General features: G+C 40.5%; 1 protein-coding gene across 3 annotated transcripts; it reads right to left on the bottom strand.

Annotated features, from left to right (window-relative positions):
* Window positions 1-3,976: 3,976 nt before the first annotated feature.
* Window positions 3,977-21,127, bottom strand: Slc35a5 (solute carrier family 35 member A5). Of its 3 annotated transcripts, none has more exons than XM_038344634.1 (7): window positions 20,893-21,127; window positions 19,955-20,140; window positions 16,955-17,053; window positions 15,791-15,924; window positions 11,982-12,049; window positions 6,880-7,660; window positions 3,977-5,429 (listed from the first exon to the last, which is right to left on the bottom strand). In XM_038344634.1, the coding sequence occupies exons 2-7, from the start codon at window positions 20,118-20,120 to the stop codon at window positions 5,364-5,366; spliced, it is 1,314 nt and encodes a 437-aa protein (XP_038200562.1). In that variant the 5' UTR covers window positions 20,121-20,140; window positions 20,893-21,127; the 3' UTR covers window positions 3,977-5,363. The 3 variants fall into 3 exon arrangements, with proteins under 3 accessions (XP_038200562.1, XP_038200561.1, XP_038200563.1); XM_038344633.1 differs by lacking the exon at window positions 20,893-21,127 and adding an exon at window positions 20,656-20,832; XM_038344635.1 differs by lacking the exon at window positions 20,893-21,127 and adding an exon at window positions 20,577-20,692.
* Between the last annotated feature and the right edge of the window lie 92 nt (window positions 21,128-21,219).

The raw sequence follows: 21,219 nt of genomic DNA on the forward strand, positions 1-21,219 counted from the left end.
ACCAAACGGATGAGAAAGAAATGCCCAAACCATCCCATTCATGACAGCTCTCTTCCTCAATTAAATATCATGGAATAAACTCTAAAAAGGGAATGAAAGACTTATACAATGAAAACTTTAACAGACTCAAGAAAGAAGCAGAATAAGACCCCCAATATCTATCTCCTTTTCCCTACAGTGATGGTTTGAATAAGAATTCCGCCCCCCCCCCCCAACAGGCTTGGATGTTTGAACACATAGTGCCCAGTTGGTGGCACTGTTTGGGAAAGTTTCCTTGTAGTCATCCAGCACTTTGGTTCTTGTGTTAGTGGAGCCTTGCTGGAGGACATATGTCACTGGGGATAGGCTTTGAAATTATACTCTTCTTCTTTCAGTTCCCTCTGTCTGCTTCACACTTGTAGTTGAAGATGAAAGCTTTTAGCTTTATACAGCTGCTGTCATGCTTGCCATTTTCCTGCCTTGCCATGATGGACTTGTAGACAGATTTTCTTTGGGCCACCATCTCACAAAAAAAATGACTCAGGAACTTAATATTAATTATGAAAGTTTGACCTATAGCTTAGGCTTGTCCCACTAGCTCTTATAACTTAACCTGTTTCTATTCATTTATGTGCTGCCATATAACTTGTGGCTTTTACCTCCTCTCCTGCATGTCTTGCTCCCTCTGTGCCCAGCTGGCAGCTCCCTTTTTTCTTCCCTGAAACCTCTGTCCCCAGAAGGCCTGTATAACCTCTTCCTGCTTAGCTATTGGCCATTCAACTCTTTATTAAGGCAACCACAGTGACACAACTTCATACAGTATAATACTGCATACAAACATTAGAAGTAGACATCTGAATGCTATTTTTGATGTGAGGAAATGCTTTCTTGTTTTCCCTACTTAATGTGATGTCACATGTATGTGAGTGCACATAGATGGGTATGTGTGCCTCTTTTATTATTCTAATGTATACTCCCTCTATACCTAATTTATTCTATACCTAAGTTTTATAATGATGAAATATTGAGTTTTATCTAAAGCTTTGAAACAATTAAAAAATGAAACACTTCGAAACTCTAATAAAAGCATAGAGCTTTTTTAAAAATAAGAGCTAAAAGAACAAAAAACAGAAACAAAAAATAAAAGAAACCAAACCAATCTCATACACATGGGATTATAACAAAATAAGTCATGCACAGCAAAGGAGACAATCAAGAGAGTGACTAGGAAGAATATTTGTTAGCTATTTATTCACCTGTGCAAGCATTAATATCCAAGATATATAGGAATCAACAACAACAAGAAAACAAACAAATAAAACCCAAGTCTCAAGCAATAAAAACAAAACTAATCCAAACTAAAAATGAGAAAGTAGGTTGTAGAAGATAATGCAACACTAATTCTAGTTGTAATAAAAACTCAGAGTCCAATATTAGGGGTGAAAGCTGAAGGATCAGAGAAGCAGAGAGGCCAGCCACTGTTGACTGTAGTTTCTGTCCCACCCAGTCCCACAGTCATTTAGTCCCAAAGAAACACACAGAGGTCTACATTAATCATAAAACTGGTTGGCCTATTAGTTTGGACTTCTTATTAACTCTTACAACTTACATTAGCCTATAATTCTTGTCTGTGTTAGCCATGTGGCTTGGTACCTTTATCAGTGAAGCATTCTCATCTTGCTTCCTCTGCGGCTGGGTCACAACTACAGACTGAACTCTTTCCTCTTCTCAGAATTCTCCTGTTCTCATCGCCCTGTCTCTACTTCCTGCCTGGTCACTCTGTCTATAATTCCTGCCTGACTACTAGCCAATCAACATTTTATTAAAGATAATACAAGTGACAGGATAAAAGACCATTGTCCCATAACACTTCTCCCCCCCCCCCCAACAAACAAATGGCCCCCTACTACAAGCCACTAGAGAGGGCTCGGCTCTACCAATGCTCAGACTGAAAAGACAATCCTGTCCTCAGACGCTTCTTCAGACTGACTGCCTAGGCTGCAATGAGTTCCTGCCTCCTCCCGCCAATGGAAAGGGAAAGTTTTAACATGGTTGGTATGCATGAAAATGAGGACAACTGTCACAGGTCCCCAAAACTATACAGTGAATGTACAGCTCACAGACCAGTAGGCACATCCACCGGAAGAGTATAGTCCATGTCCACATGAAGCAACCCGTATTGCAGAGCTGCAGGAATACTTGTCTTTTGGAAAAGTCACTGTCATATCAGTAAACAGCTTGTGAAGCCATAATTCTTCCCTTCAAAATGGGATTTGTTCCCAAAGCACCTCAACAGTGTGACTTCTGCACAGGCAGTGGAGTGGCCTTGCCCCCCCCCCCCACACACCATTTGGCCTTGGAGAGCTGGCATTCACTCTTTGTTCTGTTAAATTTACATAGAGTCAGTCCCACAAACCCACCTGCTAACAGACCACATAGAAATGTCCATAGAAGACAGGCACTGAGCAGGAAGGCAACATGCCCCAACTTTGCTAACAAACAAATCTGGGCGTCCTCAAAGCTGGTTATCAGAGATTAGGAGAATAGGTGAATCCAGGATTCAGGGACATTTAGCATCTTTATCTAATGATTTGGAATGTCAGGTACTTCCTCTTGAATGCTGGCTCTTTCCTGGGTCGCGTCACCTGTTCCAGAGTATTGTTTTGTCAGGTTCTACAGTGTCACTCCCTTTGGGGGTCATTTTCTTTCAAACCACAACTGCTCTAAGTCCAGTATAGGCTAAAATGTAAATTCAAGTGTAGCCTAGGCTACTCGAGACTGTTTAGAAAAAATAAGTTAGTATTTCACATTGTTTGGATGCACTTTTTAATAAGAGTAAAATTTTATGTTGAGATTTCTATCAAATGATTTCTTCATTAAAAGTGGAAATTTAATTTACTCATTTTCAAGAAATCTGATCTAGGCTTTAGCAAGGGAAAAATCACCATCTTACCCACTATGTTTAACCGTCTCTGCTTGGAATATTAAGAGTTCATAAATAAAGGTAAAGGGGAAACGTACCAAGGAGGTCCTGGGTACATCTAGCCAGTTGGCTTACACAGAAAGGGTTACAGCAACATTAGCAGTTACAAAGCTACCATATCTAGTTCACATCACAAACAACAGGGCTTCCACACAGGAATTCAGAGGCAGAACAAAAACAAGCCTCTGCTGTAAGGATGAGCAACTATGCCCTGACAGGGCCACTCTGTAAACAGATGTTGAAAACCGAGGGGACAAGAAGCAGCTAGGCAAGGATTTGGGATCTAGGTCTAACCCACCTTTCCTTGTATAGCCAGCATCTGCTTTCTTGCTTTCCTCATCACTGTTGAGAACTACCATTTGTTGGGAGCTTGAAAGGGTCACTCTATCATCTCACGGCCACTTAGTTCCTGGAGCTAGAACCACGTCTATTTCTTTTTCGTCTGACAATTGTTCTTTCCAGGTCATACAATACCCTGACTCCAACAGTACCTGGGAAATGGTTTCTGGACGTCTCACCTTCATCTGTCCTTCTGAAAACAGTGATGCCCTCAAAGACTGAGGTGCATCTACCTGACATTTTAGCTCCAGCTCAGCCTGATGGGGAACAATGACTGTCTCCCAAAAAGTTAGCATGTAAGCCAAAAATCTGTGAATATGAAAAATCAAACCGCCACACACCTCAGACATTGACGCCTGTATCACTCTGTCCTGCAGGTGACACCTGCATAGTTTCACCCACTTGCTGAGATGATTTGCATACTCTTGCTCCTCAAGTGAGGTCCTGCTCTATCTTACTTTCATTATCTTCAAAATCTGTCACCTTAGTGGATACAATCTTCCCATTTTATGGAACTCTGGTGAGAATACCTATGATAAGGCAGAGAATTGAACCATTCTTTAGACAACAAGGTTTAGTGAAAAACAAAGTTTTAAGTTGCTTGAGTTTTCGCCTTGCTCCATTTTTTAATATAAAAGCACTTCACATCTCACCACACAGGACAGACACAAGATACACGTTTAGTAATTATTTTAATTAAAAAGTTTTAGCAATTATTGCCAGTTATATTATTTTGGGTAGACAGGTGGATTTGAATAACAGTAACTTTTTATATAGAAATACATGGAAACTTGACGGAAAGTGCAAACTGCATGGTAATTCACATTTACAGCAGGACTTGGTAAACATACAAGCTTGAAGCTTGTTTCCATCACAACCCAGCTGTAGGGCCTGGGACAAATCACTCTAACTTTTAAATTACTGTCAATGAGGAGTCAATTGGCTGCATGCAAACTTCTCTTGAAAACTACCATGCACTTCTAAGCATTAACTATGGTTAGGGCTGACTTACTGATTACTGGCCCTCTGCTAGAGAAATACTACTGTTTCATTAAAAGTCATTATTGTTTTTAAAAAAGGATTCTTATAAAGGAGTCCTAAAGCCAGGGTCTTGACTTTTAGGACAGGGTATTATACAAAGATAGCTAACCGTTACAAGGTCCAATTAGTAACCCAAGAGTAAAACAACTTAATTCTCAACAGAATAACTCAACATCAAAAAGTAATGATGCCAAGATTTTGCAAATGTAAAAACTGAGGAAAATGCAATAAAAACAAAACAAAACAAAAAATCACAATGGCTTAGGTGATTTAAAAGACAAGTGGTGATATGATAACTTGTTGACCAACATTCACATAAATAAAGCCTAAAAAAAGATAGGAATAAAATTTCTCATAAGTTCTAAAAAAATCCCTTAACTTTGCTATTTTATTTCAGAATAGTTCAAAAAAATGTCACAAAGGATGTTATCTAAATTCTATGGCACAGCCAGATACTTAGGTCTATCAGCCCAAATTTTTAGAGTCTTATTGCTTTAATAAAAGCAAAATGACTATTGCTAAGACCTTGAAATCTGAGGGACAACCTAGACAATATTTATAACAATAAGAGGGGAGGGAAGGTGGGATGAGGGAGAGTAGAAGGGAGGTAGGGAAAGGAGGGAGAGAGAGAGAGAGAGAGAGAGAGAGAGAGGAGACTGTAGCAAACAACAAGATACATGACTAGTATCCTAGTATCTGGCACAGGGTCTCCATTAGCATCTGTCAGGTCTAGTTAACATGATTTCTGGAACCTAGAGGATGAGGAACACAATCTGCAGATGTGTCCTGCTGACTCATCAAGCACTGGGTATTCACAGTCCTGTGTTCATGCCTCAGAAACCTGCCACCCTGTGGCTGCTCTAAGTCTTGGATGGAGTGGTTTATGCAGTGGTTAGATACATGTAAAGAACCTTATGCTTTCAAACATCATCAGTTTATCAGAAAAGACAATTGCCACAAATGTTGAAAATGCTCAAACATAGTTTGTGGGAGCCGTCAACCATGAATAGACAAGGGACAATTAGAAAGTGTCGTCGTCTGAGTCATCACTCTTGGTTTTGGTAAGCCTTTCCAGCTCCTCTCCATCCTAAAATGAAATGTAAAAATAAGTTGAATTAGAAATGTTTCACTTTCAACAATTACTAAAGGAATGTTTTAATAAATACATAAATCAAAGATAACTGTGAAAGTAATCTGGTCAAATAATTGACGTGAAATGCTACAGTTAGAAGCACGAGATAATCAGAAAGTAAAGGGGGAGGACTGGAGAGACAGCTCAGTGGTTAAGAGCACTTATTGCTCTTACAGAACTTATTGTTCATGTTCCCAGCGTCCACACGGACAACTATCTGTAGCTAACAATTGTCTGCAACTCCAGCTCCTGAGAGATCTGACATCTTCTTCTTAAGTCTGAGGTACACAAATGGTGTACACACATGCAAGCAAAACACTCATACATGTATAATTATATAAATCTAAACAGTTTTAAAAGTGAAGTGCATTCAATTCAGGACAAGGGCACCACCTGCTGGCCTGGCAGGAAAGTGACCAAAAGATGGTGAATGGTGGCCGGGCGGTGGTGGCCCACGCCTTTAATCCCAGCACTCGGGAGGCAGAGGCGGGCGGATCTCTGTGAGTTCGAGACCAGCCTGGTTTACAAGCGCTAGCTCCAGGACAGGCTCTAAAGCTGCAGAGAAACCCTGTCTCGAAAAACCAAAAAATAAAAAAAAATTTTAAAAAATTAAAAAAAAAAGATGGTGAATGGCACAAAGCATTCTTGGTACCTAATAGGATTTTATTTTCCTTAAAAATGAAGGCAAGCAAGTCATTACCAGTCTACTAGACAGAACAGAGGACTTCCTGAGTGTGCTGTGTATTCCTGCTGACTCAGGGGTTTGGGACACATGATCTATTATTTTCTGTAAATCTTAAAATTTGTTGTAGCAATAACCCAGAGATACAACACCTGGAGGTTTTCTATGAACCTAGTGACAGATTTTCATGATTTGTTAATAAATATTATAAATTCATAATAGCACATGATTTATTTGAATATATTCTTATAGGACAAGGTCCTTGTTAAAAACCATTTTCATAATTACAGGGAGGATTAAGGTACCGGCTTTTCTAGTTCACATGATTTATCAATGTAAAAGATTAACTTATTTCCCCAGCCACTGTGCTGTGGGAAAAGCAAGGAACCAGAAATCAGACCACACAGCACCATTACCATCCTTTTACCTACTGTCTATAAGCTGGTTAACTCACTCTCTAACCACAAACGCAGGGGAGACAGGGTGAGACAAGGAATGAGTATCTCTGTGGTCTGCGGTTCTATGTGATACAACTATACAGTTAGCACACAAAGTCCTTGAGGCACTACGGTTTCACAGCCCTTGCCAGCTTCAGAAATCCAGTACATGACTTCTATAAGTCATACATATCTAACACACTTTTATGATAAAATGATATCAACTTTCTTTCTTGAATAAATGTTTTAAATTTAATAATAAGCAGGTATAATCTCACCAACTTACCCCACTGGAACGCTCCCAAAGATTGCCACCTAGATCTCGGATCCTTTCTTGCCTAGGCACACATTCTAGATTTTGAGGCTTACTAGCATTATAAATAAATATGGCAAGAAGGACGGTTGGGGCTTCTAGGAAAAAATCCAGGGAGGGCCTGAAATCAAAGACCAGGACAGACACTGTTGTGATGATGACAGTTGTCACCTGGGCCATCAAGACATGGAACATGTTATCTAAGAATTTCAAGATAAAAGCCACTGAAAGGCCTTGGAAAGCAGTTACAAAAATAAGGACTACTGAAAATGTATTGTGGCCATAAAAAAACCCACAGTTCTGAATCTGATCACGGTTACTGCTTTGAAGGATCAGGGTCAGCCCATTAAAAACAATACCAAAGAAATAAAGCTTGCTATTCTGTATGAAGATACTCTCGGTGAGCTGTGTCCCCTCCTTCAGGATCTTCTCATTATAGATATTGGCCATTGAAGAAATAAAACACTGAACTATAATCAGAATGTGGCCCAAGCCCAAACGGATGTGACTAAAAACTCTGGCTGTGGCGTTCCACTTGACTTCACTGAAAGCCCACTCGTTGGCTGTACAATTGTCCCTTTGGGAGCATTCTCTTCTGAAATGAAGGCAGGAATTGGATGGCGTGAAGAAGGCATCGTGATGAAATCCATGTCCCGCCAAGTTATTCTGTGAAGTTTTGGTACTGGCAGTTAGGGCGACAATAGACAAAAACAGAATCAGGAGGGAAGCCCACTGTATCCAGTTCAGATGCCGCCTATCCAAAGGGAAAGGAAGCAAGATTTTACCACATTTTTGTTCACCCTGTCTTTCCCACCTGTTAACTGTTCTATTGAAAATTAGAAACTTGAATAATTGATTTAATAAACTACAACTGATTGCTAGCATTTTGTACAATTCAAACACAGTGTAAACTTGTTTGGCCCATGTCTCAAACCTGACCTCTCTATTCACTTTCAAAATGCCTTACGGACATTCTTAACTTCTCTTCCTACAGATTTACAGATTAGCTTTGGACACAAAGGAATAGCCCAGCTTCCTGTCTTCCATGGCTCTATTTTGGACCTCTAGCACAGTGATTTTTATTGTGATAAAAAGTCTAAATTCTGACAGAGGACATTACCTCAGTTTCAAAGAATCAGAAAAAGCAGTATGGATAAGCTTAAATAATCAATATAGATCAAATTTCCCAAGGGATACTAGACCATTCTCAAAGGACTTCATGACACATGAGATTTTTGAAGACATTGGCTTCTGGGTGAATGGCCTAATAAGTCACCACAGAGCCAAGTACTGGATGATAAGGAAAAGCAAAACTTACACTTGGGTAGTATTTCGCTTATGAAGTCCAACTCAGCTTTCCTTGCTTGCTTTACCTGATAGTAAAGTTGTGAAGCTATGTACTGTTAGTCTACTTGTCAATATACTTAGTTCAAAGACCAGTGGCTGATGTTCAGAGTGTCGTTGGATGTTGTTTTAGATGTGTTTTTAGAAAGTGACCTCATTGGTGTCTTATGTAGTTTAACACTTACATAAATAATAAATTATGAGAAGATCACTTGTTTTGTTTAAAATCTTTCTTTTACTTCATGTACTTGTGTGTGTGTGTGTGTGTGTGTGTGTGTATGTGTGTGCACATGCATGTGTGAGTATGCCCATAAGCACATGTGAAGGTCAGGGTACAACTTGCAGAAATGGTTCTCTCCTTCCACCATGTGGATCCTGAGGACTGAACTCAGTCCATCAGTCTTTACAGCAATCACGTTAATCCACTGAGCCATCTTGTCAACCCAAAGTTAAATTGTCCACTGTGTGAGGAGCATGACAGAATCTCCTGTTCTGTTTGCTTATCCTCTGTCAGCGGCCCTCAATTTTCCCTAATGCTGCAACTCTTTAATGCAGTTCCTCATGTTGTAGTGAACCCCAACCAAAAAACATCTATTCTATTTCATAACTGTAATTTTGCTACTGTTTTGGAAAGGGTCATTTGACTTCAAGGGGGTTGCAACTCATAGGTTGACAACTGCTGCTCTATGTGAATCCTTGTGTCTATGTTGTTTGTAACCTTCCTGTCAGTCATTCAACACTTGTCCGCTCTGATAGACTGATGAGAGATATCACAATGCTTGCCCCACAGTGCAAAGGGAGTGTGTGATACTGACAGTTTAACTTTCAAAAATGCTACAAAGTGTTTCCTCTAAGTAAAAAATTTTCAACTTAACAGGGAAAGGAAGAAAATATGCTAAGAGTGCTGTGATCACTTAAGAAAATAAAAATCTGTCCATGAAGTTCAAGAAAAATGAAACCTTTCCTAATTTTGCTGTTACGTTTCAAACTATAAAAGTTACAGTGATATGCATGGTTAAGTTTTTAGTTCAACTCTTCTTTGACAAAAGTGGAGGAATCTTACAGTTAGCAGATAAAATATTACTGGTGGGTTTTATTCTTTTCCCTAAAATATTAATCTCCAAGTAGTGTTATTTCCCAGAGTCAAGCAAACACAACTACACAATTATGCAAAGATAAGAACAAACCAGTGAGGGGGGCTTTGAGGCATGTCTGCCATCAGTTTCCACCGTGAACTAGTAGCTACACTTCAACAGAATAAATCTGTGTAGTGGGATGGCTCAGTTGGTAAAAGGACTTGTTATATAAGCCTGACAACCTGAGTTGATTATGGAATCTCATAGCAGGAGACAATTCCTGAGTTGTCCTCTGATCTCCACAAGTGTTATAGCACACCACATACCACACACACACACACACACACACACACACACACACACTCAAACTAGAAATTATTAGGTTTACATAGGGTTTTACAGAAAAGATACAAAGTTTCCTGGTGAGTACCAGCTGACTTCTTCACGTTCTATGAGTAAAAGTACATGGTGTATTCAGCAATAGTCTTGCTGCAAGTTCTGGAGGGTAATCAAGAACACTGGCAATGTCCTCATTTACTTTCTATGCTATAACAAACACTGTAACCAAAAGCAACTTGGGGAGGAAAAGTTTTATTTGGGCTTACAAAATCATAGTTCCTTACTGAGGGAAGCCTAGGCAGGAACTCAAGCAAGGCAGGAGACTAGAGACAGGAACTAGAGAGAGACCATGGAGACTGCTTACTGGCTTGTTCTCCAAGGCTTGCTTAACCTGCTTTTTTCTACTATCCAGGACCACCTGCTAAGAAGTAGCATTGCTGGCAGTGAGCTGGGCCTCCTACTCCCATATTAATTAATCATTAAGTAAGAAAATGAACCCAAATAATTGCCTATGATGGAGGCATTTTCCCAAATGGAGGTTTCTCTTCCAAGATAACTCCAGCTGTGTCAAGCTGACAAAAAACCAATGAGGGAGCAGGTATGACTGGCCAACAACTGAAGCTATTCCTGGCTTGCTTTTTTGATAGCACTGAGTGTCTAGCGGGGGTACTGCCACAATGTAAAGGAACCCTATCTAGACTCACATATTTGTCTATAGGTCTATATTTTAGGAAGCTTCTATAGTAGTTTCCATGACTTTCTTGAAAGGTCTTTGGTGTTCCTTATCCCACCCCATAGTCACTCCTTTAACAGCTCTTCCAATTCTCCATACCACTTAACCCTTTCTGTTCCATTATTCATCTTTAACTCTGTGTACTTTCTTTTCTTCCTTGAGGCCCCTTCATCCTCTCCCAAGGCTCTGTGCTTGTTCCTGACCGCTATGCAAGCTTTATACTGGCTAGCTTTTATAGTGCTTGGAGGTGTCCTGCATGTTATCAGAGAAAGTCATCATCACCCTTACTCAACTGCAAACCCTGGGAAATACAGTAGCCATCAGCCTGGCAAAACATGCTCACTGATAAAATGGTGGCACAATGTTACAACCTTTTCTGACTGGATTTAAGGCCCATTTCACAAGTTTAAATACATACTTGGCACTGTTCCGTGCCAAGAACCTGTGGCTAGACATGCCAGAGGCCCTAGTGGAGAACCTGCTACTACTATTCTGCTAAATGGGCACACTACTAAGCTGATTCCAAATGACATATTATTATACCATAGATTATTGTATCTCTTAACTCCCATTAGAGAAGTGGGTTTTTGCACTAGATGGTGATTAACACAAAGACCCACAAGTGGTCAAAGTTCAGAGAATAAGGGATTTTCTGTGGAATTCTCACTCTAAATGTGACACTTGTATCACAACCCTACCTCCCAAGGCTTAGGACTGACAGGGGAAGAGGTGGCAGAAAGAATGTAGGGGCCAGAGAGAGTAAATAATTTCAAAGAAGTAGTGTTTTCTGGACACAGCAGGACAATTGCACATATGAACTCATAGCCATTGTGGTAGCATACACAAGACCTATGCAAGCTCAAACCAGAAGAAATTCCAGCATGGAATGGGCAGGTGAGAACAAAGTCCCATTCCTACATAAGGGACTGTTAGTAACTGGTAACTGCTAGGAGAGAGAGAATTAGTATTCTTTAAGAGTGTAGCCCCTGAGCCGGGCGGTGGTGGCGCACGCCTTTAATCCCAGCACTCGGGAGGCAGAGGCAGGCGGATCTCTGTGAGTTTGAGGCCAGCCTGGTCTACAAGAGCTAGTTCCAGGACAGGCTCTAAAAACGCTGCAGAGAAACCCTGTCTCGAAAAACCAAAAAAAAAAAAAAAAAAAAAAAAAAAAAAAAAAAAAAAGGAAGCGTATAGCCCCTGGTAGACTGGGTGTGGCTAGTAATTCTAGCACTTGGGAGGTTGAAGCAGGGGAACTATGCATTCAAGCCTATTCTGGATTACAAAACAAGACATTGTCACAGAACAAGCAATTAAAAAAACATTAAAAATTAAAATACCAACAAAAAGTAATCCAATATCTTACTTTTGAAAAGTTCAAGGTATTTCATATACCTGTTGGCAGAAGATCTAAACAGCCACTAGAGTTGCATTCCACAGTGGATAAACAAGGTATCTTATATATAAGGCTAATTAGAAATAAAATCTTGGCCTAGAGGTTCTAAGGGCTCAGAATTCTGGGTAAATTATCTAAAGGCAGACTGGCCCATTTTAAAGGATGATACATGCTTCCACAGTGAATTACTTACCTCAGCACTATCCTGAATAGAAGAGCTGTCGTTATGATACTAAAATTCGAGAAGATAACAGCCATGGCCTAGAAAGAAAGAAGATAGAATTACAGTCCAAAGCCCTGACCTCAGAACCTCCTAGCCTGCTAGTTCACCTGACATAAAAAGCCTTTTAGTCAAAAGCAGAGGGTTATTAGCGCAGCTGTTTCACTGGGGGATTAAATTCCATTTTTTATTTTATTTTATTTTTTTTTTTTTTTGGTTTTTCGAGACAGGGTTTCTCTGTAGCTTTGGAGCCTGTCCTGGAACTAGCTCTTGTAGACTAGGCTGGTCTCGAACTCACAGAGATCCGCCTGCCTCTGCCTCCCGAGTGCTGGGATTAAAGGCGTGCGCCACCACCGCCCGGCTTAAATTCCATTTTTATTGCTTGTTAACTTTTGGCAGATATAATCAACTTATTGTTAGGATTTGACAGTATGTTTAAGTTTTGCTTTATATGCAGTTCACACAAGCATAAATGACCTCCATGCAGATATCAAGAAATACAAATTCTAAAGGTTTAGGCTTAGAAATAAGTTACCATGCTTATGAAACACACATTTTGTTTTCCTTAAAGCTGTCAAAGCACTTTATAGACTTCTTAAAAATTATTATTTTTGTGTGTGATTCTGGATGAAAATAAGAGCTTATACACATGAGACAAGCATCTTACCAACCATATCACAGCCCCCTTATATTCAATATTGGCTTTATGGGCAGAGAAGGGTACATGTTAGGTCTATTTATATGGTGTGGTAGTTTGAATTGATCACCATAGTTTCATAGAGAGTGGCACTATTAGGAGGTATGGCTTTATTGGAGTGGGTATGGCCTTGCTGGAGGAAGTGTGTCACCATGGGTGCAGGCTTTGAGGTTTCCTATGCTCAGGACACTGCCCAGTATCTCAGTTGAATTCCTGTTGCCTACAATATGTAAGACTCTCAGCTACTACTCCAGTATTATGTCTGTCTGCACGCTGTCATGCTCCCTATTATCATCATAATATTACCTATTACATAATATTTCCATCATAATGGACTCAGTCTTTATAAGAGCTGCCATGCTGTGGTGTCTTTTCACAGCAATGGAAACCCTAAGACAGAAGCTGGTACTAGGGACTAGTATTCCTGTGATAGGCCTGACCATGTGTTTGTCTGTAGGAATTTGGACTTTGGTGCTTTGGGTTATGAAAGCAGCGGAATGCTTTATGCACTGCTTAATGGACCATACTAGTAGGAGCATGGAAGACAGTGGAGCTGAGTGTGATTTGGTGAACAGTTTGGGGCTGGATCAAAAGGTTTCATAGGAAGATTTTACTATGCTGCCTAGAAATTGTTCTTGTGATACTTTGGCAAAGAAAGTGGCTGCTTCTCCCCTTGACTGAAGAGTCTGCCTGAGGCTAAAGTGATGGCTTTTGGATTAATTCCATTGTCAGAGGAAATCTCAAAACAGTTTAGTATAGACTCTGTTTTGTGGTTACTAGTGTTAACTCTATGGAAAATGTACAAGAAAAAGGAGCAAACTGAGCAAGGAAAACTATTTGAGGAGAAAAGGGGCACCAGAAAATAGAAGGGAGCTAAGTTGTATGTTCAAGGAGATAAAGCAATTGAGAAATGAAATAAAGGGAGTGGTGACCCCAGGGCAAGATCCCACCTAACTAAGTTTTAACTTGTGAAAAGGAACTAAAGAAAAGCTTAGAACTGGATGTGGTGGGGCACAGGCAGAGGCTAGTGAATCTCTGAGTTTGAGGCCAGTCTGGTCTACAGAGCAGGTTTCAGGACAAGAAAGCTTAGGCAGTGAAGGATAGAAAGTGGGTAAAGATGTAAGTGAATGAGGGGCCCATGTTCCAGCCCTAGTAAGCAGCAGACCTTGGTAGCTTCTGCCACGTGGCTCTGGGTTTAGAGTTAACCACGACTAATGAAAACCACTGCAGCGAGGCATATGTCAGGGGTGTCCCTAAATGGAGGCCTAGTTGGACAGACTATTGCATGAAGCTGTGAAGCTGAAGCCTGGATTGCCTTGGAGATCTCAAGATGTTAGAGATGCCAGAGCTGTGGGATTTTCTCAGTGTACCTCACTATATACAAATGCTTGTGAGCTTCAGGTTAACAGCAGAGGAAGGCATGATGAGGAAAGAGGTCCTGAGAGATCACATTAAGAGCAGCATAAACACACATAACTAATTCTGAACACACTTCCCATGGTGATACTAGAAAATCTAATCATAATTCTTTGTCCTACAACTTCTATTTACCTTCTATTTACATTCCTTAAAAAAATGTAATTAATCATTAATCCTTAATCATTAATTCTATGTATTTCTTGCCTAATTCTACTTGGTTTCACAATATTTTTTGGTTGCAGCAGATCAGGAAGACCCAACCAATAAATAGGGAAGAAGAATAAGGAAGTTGCAATTTTGCTTAATACTGGGCAAGTAGAAAAGGACATAAATGTACAGCTAGTCTGGGGGTTTCCAAAAAATATAAGTAATATTATCGAATGTAAATAATCATAATGTTGTGATAGGAATTATCTGAAAAAGCAGATATAATTTAGGAGAAGCCATGTTATATGAACTAAATACTTATCATTACAAATCACAAAGCAAACAGGAACTCAGGTGTTCAATTGGCATAAGCACCTGCCTTTGAGCTGGTTTCGCATTTTTCCTTTTATTTTTATAGGTAGAATGACTGTAACCGAGCACAGACAGGGCCTTCCCAGTTACGCAGACTACCGCAGGTGAGAAAGTGGCAAGCTCTTGATTCCTACTATGTTCTACTGCTCCCTTCTTTCATCCAGTTCTAAAGCAGATCTGGAAGGTTTCACATAAAGGATCAGTGCCAATAAAAATACTAAAAAAATATTGGGGGAGCGAAGCAGTAGAACTCAATTGGACTACAGGTAAAAGTAGAAAACAGATTTTCTTTTTTTTTTTTTGAGTGAGGGTCTCTCTACATAGCCCTGGCTGTCCTCACCATGAAGACCAAGTTGGCCTCAAAGTTTCAGAGATCTGCCTGCCTCTGCCTCCAGAGTGCTAGGATTAAAGGTGTGAGTCTTCCCAAACAAAAGACAGACTTTAATTGTGATTACCAATGCATTTCTAAATTGATACAAAAGAAGCGTCAGAGGTGAATTTCTAGTATTATCAGTTGAATTTATATAGTTCCACACTATTAAGGAAACTGTAGATAAGAGTAACGTAAAAAGGGTCCAACACAATGGCTCAGTGGGTGAAGGTGCTTAGAGCCAAGTCCAATGACCTGAGTTTGATCTTGGGACCATATAGTGGAAGGAGAGAACCAACATCCACAAATTGTTCTCTGACCTCCACTTTTGAGCTATGGTATATATGTACAAATATACATGCACAAATACATACATAAACATAATAAAAAATAAGAAAAAGTCATAGTAAATATGGGTATAATATATACTGACAGTAAGTGGATAAACTACATTAAAGCAGGCAGAACAGAGAGAGGCCCATCTATTTTTTGAATTAATACTGGAAATCTGAGTAGAGGTCTTGAATGGTCATAAGATAGCTCAAACTAATAGTAATTTGATCATTTATACAAATCAGGGTGGTTTCTGAGTGCCTAGGAGCAACTCCCCCCAGTAGCCAGCATAGGAATCATTAGCAATGTGAAGATCTGGCACAGACCAGATGGTTCTAGAAAACTGTCAGGAAGGCCACTGGAAAATAAGAAGGAAGGTCAGTTTGGGGGATTCATTTCTTTGTGTCTTCTCAACTGCACTTCCTCTGTTACAGTTTTACTTACAGGCTGAAGATAGGAGAGGACATAGAAGACAATCAAGTTATCCAGGAAGTAGAGAAAGGCAGGAATGGACCACTTCATGAAATTTGAGAATTCCTTCCAGGAAGTACATCTCAAATGTCTACTTTGATGATCGTCTGAAGAAAGAATATATGAATCATACACAGCAATAAGCAAATCATCTTTATTGAGAATGCTTATGTTTTCACTGAAATCACACTAAACTTGACTATTAGTACAATTTGATAAAATGGACTTTATTAAATTGCTAAATAATTATAAGCCTACAGAAGCAAAAGATAATATGGCATTTATTAGTTTCTCTTTCATTTCCCACCTGTGTGTCAAGGTGGGACACACAGCCAGACCAGGCAGGCCCTTGGCAAAACAGAATCATACCTCCAACTAACTCAGAGCAGAAGTATCACTTTTTAAGGTAACTCCAGACAGACGGGTGTTTACTTCTCTGCATAAACCACCAAGAGAACAGGTTAGAGTAAGTAGAAAAGAACAATGAAACCTTTAAGCTTTCACTCTCCCCTAAACAGGTGATCAGAGAAGGGAAGTAATACATGAAAATTTATATGAGATCTTTAACTTTTACTAATCCTGATTTTAGTTAATATTCCAGCTCCAGGCGTCCAAAGACTTAGGAAGGCACACTGCAATAGAGATAAAATGCAAAGAAAGAAAGAAAAGGGGCAGTTTAAATTCAAGCCCTTCAAGCAATGCATGAGTTTCATGAAATTACAAAATGTACTCTGCTATCTAGATAGACATCATAGACTGAAAATGTCTGGCATGAAAGAACTTCTGTGCAAAGACTTTAATGCTCTAAAAGCTTTGTTTACCTCGTATGAGAAGAAAGTAAAAATATAGCAACAAAGCCCAAGAAGCGTAGATGGAAAATTAGTAAAAACCCAGTGAGTTAAACCATTCCAGGGACAAGTGATGAGGTAGAACAATGGGCAGGACATTGGGAAACAAAATGGAAAATCAAGCTCCCCTCCTTCTAATAAAACTCTGCATAACATTTTCTTTGATCCTCTTTCCCTATTTATAAAGCATACTTATGCTTGGTCTAGATTAAACGATACAAATGTTGTGCCAGGTCCAATGGTTTTTGGATAGTGTGATTTAACAAATACATAATATCTTAATAATTACCTTTCCTTATAACACAGAGTGACACAAGTAGACAGAGAATCAGCTTTATCAGCTCAGAGCACACATTCACAGTAGTAGGGAGATAGTCATACTTGTTCTCTGAAATACAACAGAAAAATTTAAAACTATTAAGTATATTCTGCATGTTTTTACTTGTAATTAATAATTTTTAAAATTTTAAAATCAAACTTAATACTCATCATATTAAATGTCTTCTGGTTGGTACACCTTTTCTCAATTTTTGAGTAACTATGTTGGGAGGTTTAGATCAAGGGCAAACGAAGCTCACTCCATGGGAAAGAGGCAGAGACTCACTTCTAAACAGATAATTACCATTCAACACCTGACTCATCAAAAGTTATGAGTTTATCAGCTGAATTAGTACTCAGCCTATGAGTCATTAATCCTGACTTGTTTGCCTTACAAAAATCAGGTACATCTTGCCTATGGCACATCTTTAACTCAGAATTTTCCAACCTGGTTCACATCATAGTGTATACAGGAACACTGCTTGGTAGCCCTGCCCCTGGCATAAATGGTAAATTGGGTAGAAAGAAAAAGTCTGGCAAAGGACTGGGCTACATTTAGGGCTGAGAGGAAGTAACAGTGGGTCACCCACATCCATTAATGAATTATAAAGTACAGCCATGGTAATAGGGCAACTGAATTAAGAACAAGGCTTGACAAGCACGCCCTACTCTTAGTTATTAACAACAACTTACCTTCTAAACAGGGACAAGGACAAACAGAAACCTTAGTAACTACTACTTTCAGGGATGCAATGCCCCCCACTTTGAAAACATTTGGTAACTTCTCTTAGTCATTACAACTTGGCAGACACTGGGGTGGGTGGGCGTCAACTTAACTTTCTCTCTCCAGGATACTTCCTCCCTCTTTTCTGCAGATTCTCTTGAACACTCAACATATGCCAAATTGACTACTTTTCTGTTTCTAGGCACAATCTACCAGCCTCTATAACAGCATTTGAAAATTGTATTATAATTCCTTATTGTGCTTATGACATAGTCTTAGAAAATAAATGTCTTTTTTGACCAGATTTCGGTCACTTTCTTATACCTGACATTTAATAACTATCCACCTGAATTTAAGTATTTGCTTATTCAAATATGCTCACTATTCAAAGCCTAGTTCAAATACCTCCTCCCTTTTCTCAGTACAAAGATAGGCTTAAATCACATTGTTACCCCAAAAGATATTTTCATGATCTTTATCATGACATACAAACCAATCAACCAAAAGGAAGTGGGTAGGGACTGGGCCTTTGGTCACATCCCTGAGGAATTACTAGATTAGAGTAGCCTCTGAGCATGTCCATGAGGGACTATGTAGATCAGAGTAGCCTCTGAGCCTGCCCAGGAGGGACTATGTAGATCAGAGTAGCCTCTGAGCCTGCCCAGGAGGGACTATGTAGATCAGAGTAGCCTCTGAGCATGTCCATGAGGGATTATGTAGATTAGATTAGCTGAGGTGGGAAGAGCAACCTGAGGCTGGGGTGACTAAATAATGTGAAAGTGAGTTGAGTGTGACCTTTTATTTTTTATTTTTAAGTATTTTTCCTTCATATTATGTGAATGGGTGTTTTGGTTGCATCTGTATACCATGGAGACCAGTGGAGGGCTTCATATGTCACACTAAATTGCTGGGGTTAATGTTCTAGAGAGTCTGGGAAAATAAGAAATTATTTGAAAGATTATAGCTTGGTGGCAGAAGGATAGAGTAGGAGAAGTGTCGCTAGCAGAGTATTGATATTTGGGGTGGGGGAGAACATTACAACTCTCTGGGACTGGGGGCACAGTCAGTTTCAAGTTGCCATGTGGATATTGGGAACTGAACTACATCCTCTGAAAAGAGCAGCCAGCATTCTTTACTGCTGAGCAACCCTTTAGCCCCAAGCATTTTTATCTCTTCATGCTTGGTGCCTGTGGTGCCACGTAACTGCTATAAGCTTCTCCTGTTATGACCTCCCGGGCATGATGAACTGTACTTCCAAATAGTGTAGGGCTGGGGTCTGCCCCTGCTCCTGGGGTTACCTGAGGACAGTTTCTGGTCAGCCAGCTAAACATTGTTTGTTCCTGTGCTCCCTCTGCCCAGCCTGGTGATTAGCTGTAGGGCATTGTTTACTCTATCTTGGGTGTGGCAATTTCCCACCTGCCTGGGGGAAATTCCTTGTGCAACAGCTAGGTATTTAAGGATTTCCCCAAAGTTAAATAAATGACATTTGGCCAATCTCCTTTCAAATGACACAGGTCTCTTGGATGTTCTTTCAATCTCCAGGCCCTTGCCAGGCTTGTGAAGGTACAGTGGCGCACAAACTGTACCGAGAGGGTAACAACAGAACTGGGTGTTACAAAGCAGTAAGTCAGAAGAAACCTTTCTTCTTAGCCTGCTTTGATCAGGTATTTTTGTCAAAGCTATGAGGAAAAAAACTGAAAAGTTATATTAAAGCTCGACCTAGGACCTGAAAGATAAATATTAACTGAAGTTAAAACTTACATTCACATGTAGGCTCTTCAAGTAGATCACTAAAAGTCATGATGTCACAATTTTATAGCTGTCAATAGTTAGGACGTAACCAGTGCAGTTTTGTGAAATTAAATATTTGCATAAACCCTTACATTAAAATAGATTCTTGAATGTACATGTACCAAACTTTAAATTCTTACTGTTCCATTGACAAAATAATTATATTGACTCACAGATGCCAAGAAACTAAATAAGCATATTTTATTTCCAAATAAGCTTCAATTGTACATTTTGCTAGAGATCCAGAAATACTTGTTGGGTGAACTAATAACCAGATGTTATGATACACTGTGTTTTATTTTACACTTGAATGATCCAAATCTCATTCAGAGTCAAAAAACAATTGCTAAGGTGAAAGTACAAACTTAAACACACTTTATCATTCACAAAGCATAGTACTTTTAAGGTATCATGTATAATTTATTCATACCACAGAAAATCCACATCTTAACTCACCTTCATTGGCAGAATATTTTACTAGTAAGATGCGACTTGAACTTAGAGTAACGAATATACAGCCTAGGAGGAATGTGTACAGCGCGGATGGGCCTAACCCAGCACGCCGGAAGCATTTTCTTTCCATTCCACTGGTTTTTAGTTGTCTTAACAAGAACACTTTCATGAGCAACCCTGTTGGCAGACCTAAGGAGTAAGCACAAGGCAAATACTATAGACTGCGCAGAGCAGAGGAAGCCTGTGGATGTTCGGCCACGACTAAATCAGAACCAAGAAAGCTGAGGGGACAGAGGAAACTTAAAGGAAATGACTGATAATGACAAAATCTTAAAGGAGGGGGTATTCTCGAGACAGAGGATGTCCAGAAGGGAAATATGTTAGGAAGGGAGTAACGGACAGTTTGGGACTGCAGGAAAGTTGTTTTTTCATAACTCTGTTCCAGAAGGAATAAATTTTGGAATCGCCTTTTTTTTTGGAGGGGGGGGAGGTATTACTCTCAGTTTTTCCTTCAGAGCAGAAAAAGAGCATAGTGGGAACGGTTCTTTTACTGTAACGACCATAGTCAAATAGCAGAAGCATGACTACTGACTTTTTCTGAACCAGACAGGAACGGAAAGCTAACCTCAGGTCAGCGAGCCTAACTGGTCGGTCAGTCTTTTATGACAGGTGGACACGAAACTCCAGGCAGGGTAAATACTTGCCCGAAGCACACAAGTAGGATGGACACATGGAGCCGTTGAGGACCGCCGACAAAGGCCCCAGAGACCGGCTGGGCGCAAGCGTGCAGAAGGCCAGTGGGTCAGCGCCCCTCTACCGTGGCCGGGCTTCCCTCGCTGTCAGGGAAACCCTCCCACACATGCGCAATAGGAGCAGCGGGCGGCACCCTCGCCCCTCACACGCTCCAGCATCACTCTGCCCTGTCCTCGGGGCGCGGTTACCTCAGGCGCTCAGGGAAGGTTCTAGCGGAACGGACATCATAGAGCTGAGATAGTGACTGCCTAGCTCCGTAGTAGCAGCAGGAAGCTTTCAGAGCCCATTAATGGGGAGAGTATGAGCCGGGCACAAAGGCGACAGAAACCCTCCTCCCGCCGGCTTCCAGGGCCGGACCCAAAGCGGAGACCCGGGCGGCCGGGAAGAGCGGCGTCCGCGCCCATTGCGCAAGCGCACACTTTCCGGTGCTTCCGGGGGGCGGGCCGGAGTGAGGAGCGAGCGGTGGGTCCCGCCCCCGCGGCTGTCACGTGTCGGCGGAGCCTGGAGTCACGTGA

Source organism: Arvicola amphibius, chromosome 10 (assembly GCF_903992535.2).
Source record: "Arvicola amphibius chromosome 10, mArvAmp1.2, whole genome shotgun sequence".
NCBI classification, from domain to species: domain Eukaryota; kingdom Metazoa; phylum Chordata; class Mammalia; order Rodentia; family Cricetidae; genus Arvicola; species Arvicola amphibius.